Source organism: Myotis yumanensis, unplaced genomic scaffold, assembly GCF_028538775.1.
Source record: "Myotis yumanensis isolate MYYU_CA2020_CCGP unplaced genomic scaffold, mMyoYum1.0.hap1 SCAF_22, whole genome shotgun sequence".
NCBI lineage: Eukaryota > Metazoa > Chordata > Mammalia > Chiroptera > Vespertilionidae > Myotis > Myotis yumanensis.
In genome coordinates, this window is record NW_027223773.1 from 3674498 (window position 1) to 3694811 (window position 20314).

At 52.5% G+C, this 20314-nt stretch overlaps 1 protein-coding gene across 1 annotated transcript; it reads left to right on the plus strand.

The window, feature by feature from the left end:
* Positions 1–59: 59 nt before the first annotated feature.
* GNPAT (glyceronephosphate O-acyltransferase) lies at positions 60–19333 on the plus strand. The gene is made up of 16 exons (XM_070401371.1): positions 60–225; positions 4548–4730; positions 7351–7527; positions 9462–9591; positions 10809–10936; positions 11231–11306; positions 11803–11954; positions 12074–12204; positions 12842–13065; positions 13228–13470; positions 14322–14401; positions 15100–15240; positions 16562–16661; positions 16739–16832; positions 17603–17664; positions 19043–19333. The coding sequence occupies exons 1-16, from the start codon at positions 148–150 to the stop codon at positions 19084–19086; spliced, it is 2043 nt and encodes a 680-aa protein (XP_070257472.1). The 5' UTR covers positions 60–147; the 3' UTR covers positions 19087–19333.
* Positions 19334–20314: the final 981 nt, after the last annotated feature.

A 20314-nucleotide genomic window follows, 5' to 3' on the forward strand; every position in this document is an offset into this window, starting at 1 on the left:
TCCCGAGCAGCGGTCGCAGAGGGTGCCACCGCCCTCGGCGAGGTCGGGCCGCCCCGCGCGGAAGAACCGCCCCCAGCCGCCACACCAGCACCGCCACCGCCTAGCACAGCATCCCAGGCCCCGCCCGGGACGGACGGCAGCCGCGCCATGGATTCTTCCAGCTCGTCCAGCTCCAGCTTTGCCGTCGGCTCCCGTAGTCCCGGCGCTGTCGTGCTCCTGTACTCGGTAGGCGCCCAGGGAAAGGCGGCGGCCCCGGGCGGGCCCGAGAGAGGACCCTCTCCACCCTGTCTCATTTTCCTCGGGGCGGTCGCTCCGGGCCCTGTAGAGCCTGGGCCCCGACTTCCCCGAGGAGGGGCTGGTTGGTTCCCTTGGTTTCCAAGGCAACGGAGCATCACTGTGTCCGTGTGTGTGTGTGTGTGTGTGTGTGTGTGCGCGCGCGCGCGCGCGCGCTTTTCCAACTTTCTCCCCGCGACGGTTCCCCCGACTCCTTTCCCCTCGCGCCTTCCCTTTCCCTCTGCCGGGTGCGGGGCCGCCCGAAAGCCCCCGCCTGGCCCGGGCTGGAGGCGTGGGAGGGAGCTGCGGCGAGGGCGCGGCGGGCGCCCTGTTGGGCGAAGCCGAGGAAGCTGCGGGCCCACCCAGCCTGAGCCGCAGGCCCCGGGCCCCCACCCCGCCCTTCTGCTCGGCCTGCGCTCCCGGCGGGAGCGTGTTGGGCTCATCAGTGGGCAGAGAGTTTTTACGATTTAAGTCTTCACCACCCTATTTCTTGCCCGGATCCATGGGCTGTGCCCATAAGTATATAAAGTCCTCTGGTTTATCTCTTCTCGTCCCCCCAACCCCACATCGAGGTATGTCAGTCGGTCCCATGTCTTCCCTGCTTCGGGTCTTATTTTGTCAGTGAATTCATTCTGTTGATTAGAACAAATCTAGGGAGATTTGGAACTTCTGGAGGTTTTAATTGCCTGTTTTTGTCATTGTACTTTTTCCCGAAAGTCCCTTTGCCACCCAGCCTCTCTCCAACTTGCCTCTTCTCCCCCGACTGCCTTTCTTTGTCTCCTGATTTTAACAGGTCTTTTTATGCCAACAAAACGTTTACTGGTCACTCACCATTGTCACGAGAGCTCTGGAGCGCTCGGGGTTGCATAATACTGGTGTAACGGATTGTTTTTTATTTTAAACAGTAGATTAATTTTTATCTACTTTAGGAGGAAATAAAAGAGGGCATTTAAAAGGTTTGCCACCATGCTTGTCCTAGCAGTTAGTGTCAGTCCGACTTAAATATACCATTAATTTGTTTGAGAAGGTCAAACAGGGAAAGCAGAAAAAAAGCAAGATAAACAAACAAACAAACAAAAATCCACAGCTTCAAAAGAGGGTTTGTATGTGTACGTGGCTGCCTTCCGGTTGGGAGATCAGTATTCTTTGGAACGAGAGGAAATGCCCATTTTGTGGCGGAGCTAGGAGCTCTTCGTTGCTGGTAGCGGTCCACTTCTCCCAGGCTCGTCACAGTAAAGACCCTCCTCATGGCCTCCCCACCCAACGGGTGTATGGTGGGAATATTTGACCTCTAACTGCTGCTCCTGTGGGAGTCCATAAGGAATGTAGAAGGAGGGTTTCGGTGTGGCTCTGACAGGCGTAGGTCCCTTTTTTAGTCCTAACTGGCTTGTGACTTGAGTACAATCCTCCTATATAATAAAAGCCTAATATGCAAATTGTCCCCTCAACCAGTAGTTCAACCGGGTGTTCAGCCGGCCAACTGCCCGCAGCCCCTGCCCCCGGCTGGCCCTGCCCTTGATCGGCCCCTCCACCCCCTCGGACCCAACCCGTGCACAAATTGGTGCACTGGGCCTCTGGTTTCCTATATTACAGGAGAGAGTTGGTCCTTTACTTCCCCATTCACCAATGGTTCTTTACTGATAAGACTTTTCTCAACTTTTCCTGTGAAGGACTAGGCAGTTGTATATGAGCTTTCTCCTCAGACGGACGCTGCACATGTCTTGTGATTACATAGTCTTCCTCTCATGATGTCCTGAGCTTTTCCTTACTATTACTATTTCAGGCCTGTCCTGTGCTTGTGCAATGTGCTATCTAATCTGAGAGTGGTATTCGAGATACTTGAGATATTGCTGATTGCAACAAACAGTCCTTAGTCATTCTTCTCAGTGTTCAAGACACAGAGGTTAAAGAGCTAGCCTTCGCCTTTCAGGACTTCAAAGGAAGTCATGAAAGTAAACAAATAGTTGCAATGAAGTGGAACGAGGGCAGTGTGGAAACATGCGCACTGCCTTGTGGGAGTGAGAGAAGGAGCCCCTGACCTGTCGGGACCAGAGAAGGTGACGCCTGCGCTGAGTTTTTGAGATGTGAAGGGAGATGAGGGAGAGGAAGCCTGCTCTAGGCATCCATGTAAGAACACCACACGTCGGGAACCAAGGGCTCAGGGAAGGCTAGAATAGAGGGGGCAGGCTACATTTCCCAAAGGGATTTCATGTGTCGTGTTTACCCACCCTTACGGCTAAAATCTGAACTTCACTGGGCACCATTTAAGGGGATCGCATTAGTACGTTGAAGGTCTAAGAGAACTGCTTGGTTTCTGCCATGATTATCTGGATGAATAACCTCTCCTTCTTCACTTCAGCGGAGACTGTAGACAGAGAGTCTGGCTGGGGAGGGAATTTGATGCCAGGATCCTGGACATGGGTCAGGACAGAGAAGGGAAGACAGCCCGAGCCGGCAGTGGCAGTGAGTGTGGGGAGGGAGCGATGGGCCGCCTGTGGGGTGTGGAGGGCAGCTGAAGGGGTGGCTAAGGAAGAGGAGGCAGACTCAGGTTGACTCCTGGTTTCTGTGATTGGGCAACTGGGTGGATGAGATGCCTTTCGCAGATAGGAGATGCGGACAGAGCAGGTTTGGTCAGGGTGTAATTGGGGTTGTGTTCAGTTTGAGATGGGGGAGGCAAAATTAATGATTTAAAAAAAAAATTTTTTTTATTGATTTCAGAGAGGAAGCGCGAGAGAGAAACATCAATGATAAGAGAGAATCATCGATCGGCTGCCTCCTGCACACCCCCTACTGGGGATCGAGCCTGCAACCCAGGCATGTGCCCTTGACTGGAATTAAACCTGAGACCCTTCAGTCCGCAGGCCGATGCTCTGTCCGCTGCGCCAAACCGGCCGGGGCAAAGTTAATGATTTTTAATTTGTGGATTATTATGTTATGGACCAGATCCATCACAAGGGGCTTGGGAGACATCCGAATAGAGTTAGAAATATGGGAGCCGAGCAAAGAGGAAGGGCTGGTCTAAACATGTAGGCTTGGCAACCATCACACGTAGGTTGTATCCTAAGCCACTGGCCTGGGGAAGTCTTGCAGTGAGACCACAGAATGCAGAGGAGGCTGGGGGTGGGGGATCGCTGGCGCACCCGTCACCCAGACTATGGCTTCCTGTTAGACTCTGAATGAGAAATCTCGGCTCCTTACAACGTGCTACCAGACACCACATCGCCAGGCGGACACCACATCGCCAGGCGGGCACCACATCGCCAGGCGGACACCACATCGCCAGGCGGGCACCACATCGCCAGGCGGGCAGCCGCTGCTGCTTTTATGATTGAGGCCCCAGCACAAAGCTCTCCTCCCCAGAGAGGGCTTCCCCGCCACTCACTCTCGAGAGCACTCCCACCCTCTTCATTAGTCACTCTATCCCGCTGTCCTTAGAGGATTTCGTTTCCAGTGCTGGCAGCCAGTCTGTAGTCTTGTACTCGCTGTCAGAGCTGATCGTTAAATTTTCACGAAGCTTGCAAGCCCAATGTTAAAACGCAGCCATTATTAAAAATTAAAGCGTAAGCCCTGGCCGGGTAGTCAGCCGGAGCATCGTCCCGTGCACCGAAAGGCTGCGGGCTTGCTTCCCATCAGGATACATACCTGGTTGGAAGGTTCGATCCTTCGTCGGGCATGTATGAGAGGCGACCGATTGAGGCTTGTCTCTCCCCCACTCCCCTGCCCCCCCCCGCCCCCTTCTTCTGCTTACTCTCTCTATAAAAATCAATAAACATATCCTCGGGTGAGGATTCAAAAAATATTAAAGATTAAGTTATATATTTACAATTAAATAAATCCTGTTAAAAAATAGCCCGGCCAGCGTGGCTCAGTGGAGTGTCAACCTATGAACCAGGAGGTCACAGTTGGATTCCCATCAGGGCTCATGCCCGGGTTGTAGGCTCGATCCCCAGCGGGGAGCATGCAGGAGGCAGCCGATGGATGTTTCTCTCTGATATTTTTGTTTCTCTCTCTCTATCCCCCTCCATTCTCTCTAAAATCAATTAAAAAAAAACATTTATAAGATAAAATAAAACATGATAATTCAATATCAATTTATTGATCCTATTTACATTTTTTCTTGGAATATGAAAATCTAACACTCGGTCACTCTGCTCTTGTCACATGTCACGGAATACAAATTGGGCAGAAATGAAGCTTTACAAGTACAGTCCCTAATCTGTCCTGACTTATTATACAGGATGTACATGACTTTCTTTCCTTTGCCTTGTCCACAGAAGGAGCTCAAAAAGTGGGATGACTTTGAAGATATGTTAGAGGAAAGGAGGCATGTCAGTGACCTGAAGTTTGCCATGAAGTGCTACGCCCCTCTCCTGTATAAGGGGCTCATTCCGTGCACGCCAAACGATATTAAGTCTAGTGTTCTCAACTCCGAAGAGGTTTACTATGTCATTAAGCAGGTAAGTGAGTCCTCTTCAACGCAGCCCGGTTTGCTCCTGGTCAACAAGTTCTTTCTCTTCTTGATGCTATGAATTTATTTGGCTATCTTTAATGTATCTTTTTAAAAAATATATTTTATCGATTTCAGAGAGGAAGGGAGAGGGAGAGAGAGAGAAACATCAGTGACGAGAGAGAATCACGGATCAGTTGCCTCCTGCACGCCCCCAGACTGGGCATGGAGCCCGCACCCGGGCACGTGCCCTGACCTGGAATCTAACCACAACCTCCTGGTTCCTAGGGCCACACTCAGCCACTGAGCCACGCTGGTTGGGCTGGGCTTAATGTATCTTTTTAGGTTTAGCTCCATTCAGCACATTCATCAAATGTATACCGTAGCCAGAACATGTGTGAGCCTCTGTCCTAGACACGGGGTCGAGCAGTGAGCGACCGGAGCAGGGTTCCTGCCTCTTCAGTGTGCAGTCTGATGGGCTTGAGGACAGTTGTATCATCAGCTTTGATACAAGATACGCTAGTGGGCGCACTGCAGGGCCGGCCACCTGTTAGAGGGGAAGCTAGTTGTGTGTAGGGAGTTAGAGAGAGATTTTTTAAAATGAGCCCTGAAAGAGGATTAGGAGTTTTCCAGGTGAACTGGGTGAAAGGAGTATTTCTAACAGAGCAAATAACTTTCCCCGTGGTTTTCAAACCTCACTCGGGAGCTCTAAGAATCCCTGTGCGTCAGCCCCACCCCGTACCAACTACACCAGGAGGTTGGGAAGAAGCCAGCCATCCGTAGTCTTTAAGGAAGCCCGGTCCATTCCAAAGGATGGCAGTTTGGGAACCACCCGCTTGTTTTAAGGACCAGAGAACACGCGTATTTGCAGCACTGAAGGTGGTTTAACATGACCAGACCACAGAAGCAGAGAAGGGGTCATGGTAAGAATTGAGGCTGGAGAGGGAGGCAGGGCCTCTGGCGTGGAGGGCGTTGCAAACCTCGTAGCGGAATTAGAAGTCGTGCAAAGCCATTGAAGGATTTCCTTTTGGAGTTGGTGCAATTCGTTTATATTTTAGAAACATGTCTGGCTAAAAATAGAGATAAGAAATCTGCTCATGTTGCTTAAAGTGTAGACACCTTAAGCCGATGCACCTGCCATTTTTTATTTGGTGCCTGCAACTTGGTTGCAATGAAGTTTGGGCTACTGAGTTGCTGGGCTACTACGTTGCAATGCTCTTGACCTTGTTTTGCTCCTGTCCTCGCCAAGTACCAGTGTTGGCTATTGCAAGGGATTCTGTTTATTCTTTAAACACATAATCCTAGGGAACGGAAGGGCTGTTTGCATTTTAAGTTATGTCGTCAAAGTCAGTAGGCGCAGGATCTGTAGGGAAGCGAGTCCTGTAAGTTCAAGTTTATGATTAGGTGACAAGTTGACATTGAGATTTCCCTTTCCCTGATCAGAAATGTACAAAGGCTTTTAGACAACAAAGACATTTGAGAGGTAAAGTAGACGTTATTAAGGGAAGGGAAGAAGCCTTCACAGCCAGGGGAGGGAGGGGGCGGGAGTGGAGAGGAGCTGAGTTCTGTTTGGGACAGACTGACCTCGGCCGCTCCCTGTCCTCTCTCTGCAGCCTTTTGTTCTCATCAGCTCCTTCCCTTCAGTCTATAGACAGGTCCAGGGCCACTGAACTGTACACTTGAAAGTGACTACAATGGCAAATTTTATATTATGTATATTTGTATCATAATTTTTAAAAATGGGATGATTGTTAAAAAAAAAACAAGTTGAAGGCTTTCCAACTTGGAAGAGCATTTTTCCTCTCTCTTCTTCCCTCTTTTTCTTCTTCTTTTCATTATTTTATTGATTTCAGAGAGAAAGGGAGAGGGAAAGAGAGATAGAAACATCAATGATGAGAGAATCATTGATCGGCTGCCTCCTGCACGCCCCACACTGGGGATGGAGCCCGCAACCTGGGCCTGTGCCCTGACTGGGTAACCATCAGCTAACACACAGACTTTCCTCCTTTTCAAAGTGCCTGTGTGGGGTTGGTTCAAAGGATTCAGTTTGGCTTCCCTGAGGACAGAAACGGACTCGCTCGTCTCCAGGCCCTGGCCAGGGCTCGCACACAGCCAGCATTTTGTTCTCGGTATCAGGAGATTGCTCTGCCGTGGGAGTGAAGGCGTTTCCTTGTGAGCGCGTGGAGCTCACTGATCTCTTTGATAGTCTGGGGATTTGTAGCAGGTCCCGTGTATGTGAGGTGGTGTGAATGGGGCTTCAGTGTAGTCTTGTCTCTACCTTGGTCATGACCTGGTCATGGCATCGAGCAGTCACTGAAAGGCGCCATGCCGTGTGATTAGGGCCGTGGCTCCTGGTGGAAGCTGGTAACACATGTGATAGAGAGGGGGCTGGTCTCCTGTCTCACATGCCATCCTGGAAAGCCGATTCCCTGTGAGTTCCTAGTCTTTGAAGTTGTCTAAAGAGGATCATTCGTCCACTTGTGTTTCGTTGGAAAATATACAACGTCCACCTACGTGAAGGAGAAACGTATTAATTTTGAGTTCTCAGTATCAGCCGTGTGGACCTGGTTTGAATGAAAGAGCTGTGGCTCCTTTTTCCAGAAACGCATCCGCGCTTCTCTCCCCTCCAGCTCTCCAAGGAGTCCGTCCAGTCCCAGGATGCCCTCCGCGAGGAAGCGTGCCAGATCTTGGATGAAATGAGCCACAAGCTGCGTCTGGGAGCCATCCGGTTTTTTGCCTTTGCCCTGAGCAAAATATTTAAACAGATTTACTCCAAAGTGTGTGTCAATGAAGAAGGTATTCAGAAAGTGAGTATTTCTGGTTGAAACAGCCCCCTCTCCTTCGCCCCTCCCTGTTTGGGTTTCTCACCTGCACTCAGTGGGCAGGCCTGGCCAGCAGGCGTCCCCTGGCACAGGGCTCGGCTCTCCACACGGTGGTGTGTGATGATTGCCAGATGGTGAGTTTTCTAATTCCGTCATTTCTGTTACTTAATAGTTTGCTTTTTCCTGTAAGGAAACACTTTCCTATAAAGATTATATATATATATATATATATATATATATATATATATATATATTTATTGCTTAAAGTATTACAAAGGGTATTACGCCCTTGACAATCCCCTGGCTTCCCCTTCCCCCCAGTGTCTTATGTCCATTGGTTATGCTCATATGCATGCATACAAGTCCTTCGGTTGATCTCTTACCCCCCTCTCTCCTGCCCCCTAACCCTCCCTGGCCTTCCTGCTGCAGTTTGACAATCTGTGTGAGGCAGCTCTGCCTCTGTATCTATTATTGTTCAAAAGTTTATAATGGTCTCTATTATCCATGAATGAGTGAGATCATGTGGTATTTTTCCTTCATTGACTGGCTTATTTCACTTAGCATAATGCTCTCCAGCTCCATCCATGCCATTGCAAATGGTAAGAGTTCCTTCTTTTTTACAGCAGCATAGTATTCCATTGTGTAGATGTACCACAGTTTTCTAATCCATTCATCTACTGATGGGCACTTAGGCTGTTTCCAGATCTTAGCTATGGTGAATTGTGCTGCTATGAACATATGGGTGCATATATCCTTTCTGATTGGTGTTTCTGGAAGATTATATTTTTTAATTTGTTTTTTAAATATGTTTTTATTGGTTTGAGAGAGAGAGGGAGAGAGGAACATTGATGAGAGAGAAGCATCCATTGGCTGCCTCTGAAGATTCTTTTCACTCAAGTGTTTCCTCCTGTGACTCTTCAGATCGCTCACTCACTGCCAGGTCTCTGCCCGGGAACGGCTGGCACTGTGCCTGGGCCAGGGCAGCTGGCTGGCCATGCCTTCCCTGATCTCAAATCTCCTTCCCTCCGTCGGTCCTACTTAGGGTTCAGAGAAACAGACAACACATCGATACCAGTGAACACGGGTGAGGTTGACAGCCTCAGGGGTACATCTGGGAGCTCCCATGCATGCCTCCCAGCTCCATGGCACCCACTGTCCCTGGCAGTATTGTTCCTTTCCCGTGTCCTAAAAATTCGTAGGTTTTGTTTTTAATCTCCCGAGAGAAGCGCGTTCTCTCGCTGTGGACACCAGTTTGGAGCAGAGCGCACAGCTGACTTCTTTTAAATCCTCACCTGAGGGTATTTTTCCATGGCCTTTTAGAGAGAGTGAAAGGGAGAGAGAGAGAGAGAGAGAAACATCAATGTAAGAGAGACACATCGGTTGGTTGCCTCCCACACAAACCCCGACCGGGCCTGGGATTGAACCTGCAACCCAGGCATGTGCCCTAGACCGGGAATTGAACTTGTGACCTCGATGCTCTAACCACTGAGCAACGCCAGCCGGGCACAGCTGACTTTCTCATTCCGACTGACCTCAGTTCTGTTCCCAGCTCTGCCATTTATTAAATGCGTGGCCATGCCACACACAAGGAAGCTAAGGCTCTTCACAAATACCTGGCATTAAACAGTGTGTGTAACATGCTTACTACGTACAATGCTTAATACGGTGCCCACCTAATATAAGTGAGCGATCATCAGTGTTCTTGTTATGATCCATCAAAATTTACCTTCCCCATATCCTTGCATTGGGTGAGGTTACCTAGAACTCAAACACGTGTCGTGTGTGTGGGAGGGGAGGCAGACGCAGTATCAGTCTCCCTTCCATCCATGTGCACATCCTCCCGTGTTCTGACGTGAGGTGCGACTTTAATAACGTGAACACTGAAATGATTCAAAGCGTCTCCTTTATGTATTTTAAAGCTACAGCGAGCCATCCAGGAGCACCCGGTTGTCCTGCTGCCCAGCCACCGAAGCTACATCGACTTCCTGATGTTGTCTTTCCTTCTGTACAACTATGACCTGCCGGTCCCGGTCATCGCGGCGGGGATGGGTGCGTGCGCTTCTCTCCTTTCTTCGATTGTAAAGATTAAAACGTGCGCTGGAATGATCGCAACCACAGATTTTTATACCAGTGCTTTCATTCCTGGAGGATGGGTTCCCAAAAGTAGCATTGCTAAGGCAAATAAGTTATGTGTTTATCCTCTCTAGGGTAGCCAGGGAAACTGGGGTTTAAACATATACGGCTGGTAATAAAGGCGGTAAACAGTGGCGTGAGATGCAGCTGGGACTTAAGCACTTTAAACGAATTTTCGTCTATGGACTTGTGAGGAAGTTATTTGAAAATCAGGGAAAATGAAAAGGGCTCCTGTAAACTGATGCTAGAACTCTCCCCTTAGCCCGGCTTCTTTATTAAAGACGGTCGGTGAGTTACCGGATGGTCCACTGGGGAGGGGGAGCTTGTTGGCCTGGCTGTCCAGGGCCTGTGGACACATGCTGGCCTGTCAAGGTCAGCAGCAGTGCTGACTGAAGAAGTCGGCCTGATGACGTTGCTGCGGTTGGCACATGGCCTGCCGTTCCCTCTGCCTCTAGCTTGGGTGGAGGACGTCCGGCTCGTGGGCTGTGTAAGGCCCGAGAAATCATTTGGTCTGGCCCTGCCAATGCATCATGGGGAGGTAATTAAATGTTTGACCAAATATAGCAAGGTAATTTTTAAAAATATTTTATTGATTTCAGAGAGGAAGGGAGAGAGAGAGAGAAACGTCAATGATGAGAGAGAATCATTGATCGGCCTCACACTGGGAATCTAGCCCACAACCCAGGCATGTGCCCTGAGCAGAAATTGAGCTGTGACCTCCTGGTTCATAGGTCGACGCTCAACCACTGAGCCACGCTGGCCGGGCAGCAGGCTGTTTAAGTGGATAATTGTGTATGGCCTGCGAATGATGTTATAAATAGCCACATGGCCCTTGGCAGGAAAAACGTCCCCCCCACCGCCACCCCTCCCTCCCCCGCTCCAGCTGGTCTGATTGTGAACCCCAAGGTGCATGGAGGGTGCAGGGTTCCCTCCCAGCAGGCACCTGCCCACACAGCCCCTCCTTCCCATCATTCCATGAGATGTCTCTTCTTGGGGACTTTGATCTCAGAAGCTATAATCCTGAAGGTCACAGGAGTGTCTTACATCCACGAGATCCTCCTTAGCAGAGCACGAGTTAGGTCTTTATGGACCGTCCCAGGCTCTGCAGTCAATGCTGACCCCTCCCCCTCTAGACTTCCTGGGGATGAAGATGATCGGGGAGCTGCTGCGCATGTCGGGCGCCTTCTTCATGCGGCGCACCTTCGGCGGCAACAGACTCTACTGGGCTGTGTTCTCCGAATATGTCAAAACCATGTTACGGGTAAATGCAGACAATCACCAGGCCCTCCAGCTGTTTCCTTCTCGCTGAAGTTCCCTGCGAGCTCTCATTTAAGTCCCTGACGCCCGAATGGGCCGCTGAGCCGTGTTCCTCCCGGAGGAGTGCGCGGAGCTCGGCAGCCTGGCCGCTCCCCGTGGCTGTGTTGGAGCTTCCCTGTGAGCAGTGTGTGCAGCGGCCGGGGCGGGAGCTGGGGAGGAAGCAAAGAAGCCTTGATCCTTTGAGCGTAGGCAATGGGCTTTGTGTTTTGTTTTGTTTGTTTGTGTTTTCTCTTTAAAGAATGGTTATGCTCCTGTTGAATTTTTCCTCGAAGGGACAAGAAGCCGCTCCGCCAAGACTCTGACTCCTAAATTTGGTAGGTCCCTCGCAGGCGGAGGAGGAAGACACACCCAGAGCCAGAGGTGGGGGGGCGGGGGTGGGGGGGGGTGGGTGTCAGTGCAACTGCAAAGTAGAACTTGACACTTTTTAAAAATTGTTGTTTATTTCAGAGAGGAAGGGGGAGAGAGAGAGAGAGAGAGAGAGAGAGAAACATCAGTGATGAGAGAGAATCATGGATCGGCTGCCTCTTGCACGCCCCACACTGGAGATCGAGCCCACAACCTGGGCATGGGCCCTGACCAGAAACTGAACCGTGACCTGGTTCATAGGTCGATGCTCAGCCACTGAGCCACGCCGGCCGGGCCTTGGCGCTTTTTTTGCAAGATACTGTTTTCTTTATGAGCGGAACTCTTTAAGCGTAACTGCTTGTATTTACGGGCTTAGTGTGTCCTGCACACTTGGTGTCTTCCTGTGTATGTGCCGTGTTTGCAGACTGGGACATATATACCTGAAAGCCATTTCTCCCTTTGCAGGTCTTCTGAATATTGTGATGGAACCTTTTTTCAAAAGAGAAGTTTTTGACACCTACCTTGTTCCAATTAGCATCAGTTATGATAAGATACTGGAAGAAACCCTTTATGTATATGAGCTTTTAGGGGTGCCCAAGCCAAAGGAATCTACGACCGTACGTAAAGGATGGCCACGCCTGCGTTTATTGGGAGTTAGGGGAAATGCTCATTTACAGCTCAACCCATTTCCTCATTTGCTTCTTTTGTTTTCTTCTCCCTGTTGCAATGCTGTTAGGGATTGCTGAAAGCCAGGAAGATTCTCTCGGAAAACTTTGGCAGCATCCACGTATACTTCGGAGACCCTGTGTCGCTTCGATCTCTGGCAGCTGGGAGGTTGAGCCGAAGCCCGTATAACCTGGTCCCAAGGTGCAAGACTGGTGTTTTCATAACCGAGTTAGAAACAGGGGTGAAAATCTGGAAGTGTGAATTGTGACTTTTAAAAAAATATCTTTTTATTGATTTTTTAGAGAGAGAGAGGAAGGGAGAGGGAGAGAGAGAAAAATGTCACTAAGAGAGGAACATCATGGATCGGCTGCCTCCTGCATGCCCCTCCTGGGGATGGAGCCGGCAACCTGGGCATGTGCCCTGACAGGGAATTGAACTGGTGACCTCTTGGTTCCTGGGCCAACATTCAGCCGCTGAGCCACACCGGCCAGGCTGAATGGTGGTTCTCGACTACTTCTAGGACTGGAACGTGGTTATTTGAGGTCACACGTCGGGGAAGTGGGAAGCCTCAATTAAAGAAGAATTATATGCTTGGCAGAAACGATTAGCTGTAGGATGTATATGTCAAATACGCAGGCAGACTGTTCGCTCTTCTCAGGGGAGCCAGCACCCGACTAACTTAAAAGTGGGGAGAGCTACAGCGGTGCCAGCCAGCGAATGGAGGACCCGGTGGGCCCGCCCAGGGTGTGCTGAGTGTGATGGTGGAGCCCAGAAAGGATTGTGTGTCACGAATGGGGGTGAGTTTCTGTCTGTAACTGCTTCTGTCTCTGCCTTGTAGGTACATCCCTCAGAAGCAGTCAGAGGACACGCAAGCCTTTGTCACTGAGGTCGCCTACAGGATGCAGCTCCTGCAGATCCAGAACCTGGTGCTGAGCCCATGGGTCCTGGTGGCCACCGTCCTGCTGCAGCACCGGCCGGCCATGGACTTCGACGCCCTGATGGAGAAGACGCTGTGGCTGAAGGGCTTAACCCTGGCCTTTGGGGGCTTCCTCATGTGGCCCGGTACGTAGGGGCTCATTGCTCAGCTGCTAGAACCTCACGCCAGCACCTGGCCTTTGAATCCCCAGCCAGGTCCCCAGCACCGCTGCGTCGCAGGCCTGAGGCTCCCGGCAGGGACCCTGCCTGTGTCTTGCCGTTGGCCTGAACGAACTGTCCTGTGTGTAGACAATGAACCCGCTGACGAGGTGATCCAGTCCAGCCTCCTCCTGCACTCCAACATCGCCAGCCTCAACAGGGACCGCGTGGTTCTGAAAGTGGACGCCAGGGACTCGGAGGTGGTGGACGGCCTCATCTACCAGCACATCACGCTCCTCACGTGCTCGGCCTACAGGAACCAGCTGCTCAACGTCTTCGTCCGGCCCTCCTTGGTGGCTCTGGCGCTGCAGGCGGCTGGCGGGGGCAAGAAAGGTAACTCGGGCACGTGGTCTGGAACCGGGGAGGAGGCCTGGCGCTTCAGTGCTGTGTAGGGAGCAGCACTGGGCCTCATACCCCTCCTCCCACCCGTGCAGCCCACACCCCAGTCCGGAGCGGGGCCCGTGCACGCGGAAGTTAGGTTTGTCCCTAAATACACGCCCGTCTGCCTGGACCTGGGGACTTGGAAGGGACCTGAGCGCGCTCACGGCACAGCAGACAGGACGTCTCTGGGTGGCGGGCAGGTGGGGCTACGTGTCAGGAGAACAAGAGAGAGTCCTCTGTTAGTGTGTGCGCGTGCACGCCTGTGCGAAGGGTGTGGAACCAGGGGCGAGAGGGATGAAGAAACCGTCTCTCTCCTCTGCCGGGAGCTGGGGTCGGTAAAGGGAAGGTCCCTCGTGTCTATGCAGTGGGGCTTCTTGCTCAGCCCAGACTGACTGCCTGGAGCAGGGGGGACGTCCAGCTGGGGGCTGGGCAGGGCCTGTGAGATCCTCTGGTCTGGCCCTGCCAAGGCCGCACGGGCGAGATGATGACACGACTGACCAAACGGCGGGCTGACTTCAGCGGATGAGTTTGTGGGGCCTGAGAATGATGTTGCTGATCTCCACATGGCCCTCGGCAGGAAGAGGTGCCCCCGCCCTGGATGAGAGGCTTGGTGCCGTTTAGAGTCACCGTGAAAGGGCGGGACGGCAGCTGGCGCTCGGGCACCGTGGGGTTGGTGGTCGCTTTCGTTGGGGCCTCACCGCTCATCCCCGAGAGGCGGGAACCTGCCTCTGAAGCTGCGTTCGGAGTGTCCTGGACTCCTCGCCACTCCCGGGGGTGACTTTCTGCAACGAATCCCTTTCCAGAGGACGTGTACTGCCGCTTCCGCTTCCTGCGTGATGTCCTGTCGGACGAGTTCATCTTCCTTCCGGGAAACTCAGTGAAGGTACATCTTTGCCGCCAAGGATCGAGCGCGTGCACAGTGGGAGTCCTGGGGAGGCCGGGCACCGTCACAGATGGGTCTTCCCTCCCTTCGGCTTAAAGTCAGCCAACTCCAGTTTGATTCTGGGTTAAATTTATCAATAACTTAGGGATTATTTGGTAAGAAGAGGGTCATTCTTTGAAGGGTTAGTGCAGCTACAGCAAATCAATCAACTCGAGCTTGCTAAAAGTTTACCAACCCGCACTCATGTTCCTGGTAACAGCTGTTGGCATGAGGGGGCCTTTTGCTTTAAGAGCAGAGAGTGTGGTCCTGCCTGGCAGGGCAGCAGCTGGTGAAGGACCAGGCTGGAGCTGGGTGCGGGGTGGGGAGCCGGGATAGAGGGGTGGGCTTTCTGGGCACTGCTCAGGAGAGGGGGCGGGGCCTTTGGCGCATAGGTCTGAGGTTCTAGGACTTGCTGTGCCCTCCTCTCTGAGGAGCGTGTCTGCAAAGGGAAGGGAAGCCATCACCCAGGTGGTGCCTCCTCGGGCTGAGGGCGAAGTCAGCGCTGAGTCTTGGAACCAATGCTTCCGTGGCCACCGCATAACAACCAGAGCCTCGGGAAGGGCTGAGCTGGCGTCTCGTGCTCTGCACCCCTGGCTGCACGCACACGGCGGCCGCATCCTCGCTCAGTGGGTCCTTCTGTCTTCTCCGCCCCCTCCCAGGACTTTGAAGAAGGCTGCTACCTGCTTTGTAAAAGCGAGACCATTCAGGTGACAACGAAGGGCATCCTAGTGACAGAGGAGGGAAAGCCTGTGATCGAGTTCTTAATAGGCCTCTTCAGGCCCTTTGTGGAGTGCTACCAGGTATGGAAGTCTGTCAGAAGCTCGCGTCTAAGATTCCCCGCCCGCTACTTATTTCTGGCCTGAAGGGCAAGGGTCTTCCCCAGGTGCAGGTAGACCAGGGAGACTGATCGTGAGATGAGGGGCTTCACCCGCCAGGTGAGACCCTGTTCCCTGTGAACAGGCGGCGGCTCGGTCCCATCAGACCCGGAGGACCGCTGAGTGGCACAGCCTTCCTGTGACCACGGCTTCGCCCAGGCATTGCTGTCCTTGCCCCACAGTGTTGGTTCAGAGTCTGTAGCACGGTGTTTGACACACAGTCGGCACTTAGTAAACGCAAGATCTGCCAGATGCAGTCCGTTGGAAGGGAAAGGAGAAGTTCAAGTGCAAGTAGCTGGAAGTCGGAGCTCTCAGGAGCGAGTCAGGAGGGGCTGCTGTGCACGTCAGCAGGGGGAGCGCCCACATGCAGGGAGGCAGGTTGTTGGAGATGGAAACATCAGAGGGCCCCTGCCTGTCTGTGGCTCTGAGCTCGGCTCTGCTGAGGGGCACGGGCCGCCTTCCCGGCGAGGCTGCTGCGGTCAGGGAGGTGGCCCTCGCCGGCCTCCGTGCATAAAAGCCCTGCCCTTCCCTAACCGGTTTGGCTCAGCGGATAGAGTGTCGGCCTGCGGACTGAAGGGTCCCAGGTTCGATTCTGGTCAAGGGCATGTACCTGGGTTGCGGGCACATTCCCAGTAGGGGGCGTACAAGAGGCAGCTGAATCGATGTTTCTCTCTCATCGATGTTTCTAACTCTGTATCCCTCTCCCTCTCCCTTCCTCTCTGTAAAAAATCAATAAATATATTTTTTAAAAAATAAAATAAAAAAATAAAAGCCCTGCCTTTAGCTACTGGATAAATATCGTCTCTACCTTTCCTGGTAGAAATAATCAAGTATCTTAGGGTCTAGCAGGTTTTAGGTCTTTTTAGAGAAAAAAAAATTACAAAAAGCCTGGCCCCTCTTTTCCTAAGCAGCACAAGGTAAATGAAGCTGCTAGTAACTCACTTAACTTCACCATGAAAGTGAAAAAGCCTATTTTAATCAGTGTGCACACTACTGCAACCTGTTTCCTAACTGTGAGCAGTGATAGGAGCTCAGTAGCGCTCCTGAGAATCCCGTAGCCTAAAAAGAAAAAAATAAACAAAAAAGGAGAAAAAGCACCCGCAGCCTGCGTGTGCGCAGGCCTCTCCGTGCGGCGGCCCGGCTCGGGGTGCCGCCTCGGGCTCCGAAGGAGGCGTGGGACTGTCCACTGCGCTGCGTGTTGACTGCCCTTTGCCTCTTCCTGAGCCGCTCGTCCTCTTCCGCTCAGATCATCTGCAAACACCTCCTGAAGGAGGAGAAAGACTGCTTCACGGAGAAGGAGTACCTGGCTCGGGTCAGGACGTTCACCAGCCAGCTTCTCGATGAAGGTCAGTCCCGCCTGTGGCTGCTGGCCGCCTCCTCCGCTGGGAACAGAGCGGCCCCTCACGCCTCCCCTCTGTTGCAGGCGCCTCGCAGTGTTACGACGTGCTGTCCTCGGACGTACAGAAAAATGCCTTGGCAGCCCTGGTGCGGCTGGGCGTGGTGGAGAGGAAGAAGGTGTAAGTCTGGGCTCCCGCGGGTGCTGGCGGGTAACCGATGAGCAGAGTCCAGAGCCACGCAGGAGTGTCCGGTGGAGTCGCACTCGCGGTGCTCCCTCATCCCCTCCCCATTAGCACGTCAGGATGGGGACCCTGCACACACCTCGGGGCAGATGGAAGGATGTGCAGCAAAGGAGAAGGTGCTGCCGGCCAGCGTTTGGCGTTGGCCCACCACTGAAACACATAACTTACAGGAAAGATTGGGGGAGTGTCGTGTGGTGTGTGTACATTTACATGCAATACATGTACAGTACATCAGCACACACGAGTGTGTAGGGAGGTAGATACGGACTCTCTGAGTGAATGAATGTAAGAATGATAATGCTTAGGGGTCAGCTCTCCCAGCGTGTCTCTCAAGTGGCCGGAGGAGGAAGCAGAAGCCAGGGAGGAGGACAGGAAGGAGCAGGGAGCCTTCCAGCTGCTTAACATTGACCTTCAGGAAACTGTTTAAAGGCAGCCTTGCTGGACGAGAGGCGATAAACCAAAGACCTTATATACTTACATGCACAGCCATGGACACAGGCGTAGGGTGGTGAAGACCTGGGGGCTGGTTGCAGGGGGGAAAAGGAGGAAATGGGAGCTACCTGTAACACTAGCCACAATAAAAAATGTATTTTAACAAAGAGATAGTCCTACTATGTAAATAGAGAAGATAGTCCTACTGTGTGACTAGTGAAGGTTGCAGTTCCCCCCAGTCTATGCAGTAAGAAAGCTGTTCCTTTTTCTCTTAGAAATAACGACTGTGTATTTAATGTGAACGAACCCGCCGCAGCGAAGCTAGAAGAAATGCTTGGTAAGTACATTCAATGAAGTGGTGTTTGTCAACATAGAGTGACACAAGGAAGTGTGCTACGGCACAGACACTTATCAAAGTGGACAGTTGAGTCTTAATATGAACAGAGAACCATTATGTCATCTAGAATTTTCTCATGGAGACTAAGGAGAAAGTGCGAGGGAAATGACCGGAGAAAACACCACAAGCGTGAACGAGGCAGCTCAGACGCAGAAGGGTGGTCAGCCCCCGCCTGCTCGCTCGGTCCGGGATCTGGACCCTTTGCAGCTGGCATTGGGCGTCGAGCACGCACCTCTCTGATCCTGGGAGAGTCACCCAACCCTTACCCTTCAGCAGGTCCTATCAGCTCACAGAGAAGTGGTTCCGCCAGGAAGGCAGGGCGTGTAGGGGCGCCAGGAAGAGTCTAGAGCAGCCGTGGGCAAACTACGGCCCGCGGGCCGGATCCAGCCCGTTTGAAATGAATAAAACTAAAAAAAAAAAAAAAAGACCGTACCCTTTTATGTAATGATGTTTACTTTGAATTTATATTAGTTCACACAAATACTCCATCCATGCTTTTGTTCCGGCCCTCCTGTCCAGTTTAAGAACCCATTGTGGCCCTCGAGTCAAAAAGTTTGCCCACCCCTGGTCTAGAGGGACGTAAGCAGAGATCAAGGCAGGAGCAGGGAGAGGACACTGCTCATAGGAGTGACGGGTAGTGTGAGGAGGGGCGATGTCAGCATTGGAAAAACTGACATTGACCAACGCTCTGGTCACGGAGTAGGATTCTTCCAGTTGTCGTTTTGCACCCGAGCCTATTTGGTACCTTAGTCAAACTCGAGTGGAGGAGCTTTCGTGGTGTCTGTTGGGATGAGGGGAAGGCAGGATGGGCATGTGGTGAAAGGAGAGGGGGCAGCAGAAGGCAGAGGGCAGAGGAGAATCTCGAGATATGGAACCTTGAAACTCGGTTTGGAATTTGGTAGAGGGGCAGATAACTGACACAGACCTCGTGTTGCGAGGCGATGGGGTTGATTTCTTATGACGGAAGCCAGTGTCCTGTGGGTGAGGCCGTAGTGGACTGGAAGTTCAGGAAACGTGACCGGGTTCACCTCCTGCCTCTGCCCTGGCCCAGGGCGCTGGCCGTGCCCACCCCTCTCTGCGATGACGCTGCTTCTGCACGGGCCTGTGTGCTCACAAGGCCTCTTCTGCGCATGGAAGAGCAAGCTCTCCGGTGTCTCTCCTCATGAGGGCACTAATCCCCTCAGGCCAGGGCCCCACCCTGCCGGGGCTAGCCCGCCTGTAAACTGCACAGTGGCAGCTGTTTCTCTCTGCCTGTGGCTGAAACATCACATGAGCGTCAACTCAGTGTCACGTCATGAGCTGTCTCTTTCTTCCGCAGATGGTAAGACGCCAGTAGGAAAACCAGTAACTGCAAAACTTTAATGACTGCCAAGCAGCTGTGGGACTGTGGCCGTACAATTACTGTCATCCAAGGACTCTTACAGCCAATGGCGTGAAGCAAGAGCCTTTCTCCTCCTCCCGGGACCCAGACCGAGGCTCCGCGGGGAGGAAGGGCACCGCCTACAGCCTCGGGCGGCGTCTCCGCCCACCACAGGACTTAAAAGGCATTTGTATCAACTCTGTGTGTTTTAAAATAAAATAACCTTTTGGAGACATGTTGGAAAACAAAGCCCAGTGCCTGTCACTCACCCACACCCGTGCTAACTTCTACAGACTTCTGACTTAGCGCGACATCGCACTGGAGGCTGTGACTGGGAGAGCCACGGACGCGTGTCACTGGCATTTCTCACCTCAAACAAGGACTCGGTCCACAGAGATACGGTGAGTCCCCACCGGACGTAGTTGGGAGGTTCTTGGAAATGGCGACTTCAAGTGAAACAGTTAATGAAACCAGTGTCACCACAGGCTAGTTGATGCAAACAAGCGTTAAGTTCCTGTAGCATATTTCTGGTCACGTGAACATCACCAAACTTCCAAGTAAAAACCCAGCCCAGCCAGCAAGGGTCAGTGGTTGAGCACCGACCTGTGAACCAGGAGGTCACCGTTTGATTCCTCAGGGCACATGCCTGGGTTGCGGGCTTGATCCCCAGTGGGGAGCGTGCAGGAGGCAGCTGATCCGTGATTCTCTCTCATCAATATTACTGTCTTTCCCTCTCCCGTCCTCTCTGAAATCATCGGGCCAGGGCCCCACCCTCCTGCCCCAGCCAGCCTAAGTACTTCCCACAGGCTGCATCTCTAGATACAGCCACTCAGGTCAGGGTTTCATCACCTAACCTGGGGGCCACGATCCAGGCCATAGCAGCAGGGGTCACAGATGCAGTGGCTAAGAGATTGTCAGGCCCTCGAATTGGAATGGAAGTGCCATGGGAAATGTTGGAAAGATCCTCACCAGTGACTCCCAGGAGGAAAAAGGGCCGCACGCTCTCCCGCAGTTTCCTGGGCCCCGAGGAAGGGAGGTGAGGCTGGGGGAGGGACCGCTGAGCCCTTGGCCTTTCTCCCGCTAGGACTCAGAGGGGCTGGGAGGAACCTGGGGACGGGTCCAGACAGGGCCACGGTTCTGACTGCTGTCCCCTGCTTCTGGGTGTCCAAAAGGCTGTAGGGATAAGAGCTGTGCCCGGGTGCAGAGCTGCTGGCCTGTGTCTGGATTTGC

What these genes read in the sequence shown, in the direction of transcription:
- GNPAT (XM_070401371.1), top strand. Translation starts at nt 148, where the DNA reads ATGGATTCTTCCAGCTCGTCCAGCTCCAGCTTTGCCGTCGGCTCCCGT. An exon ending in TTCCGGGAAACTCAGTGAAG is followed by an intron (nt 14,402 to 15,099) that starts GTACATCTTTGC and finishes GCCCCCTCCCAG; the next exon opens with GACTTTGAAGAAGGCTGCTA. An exon ending in GAAGCTAGAAGAAATGCTTG is followed by an intron (nt 17,665 to 19,042) that starts GTAAGTACATTC and finishes TTTCTTCCGCAG; the next exon opens with ATGGTAAGACGCCAGTAGGA.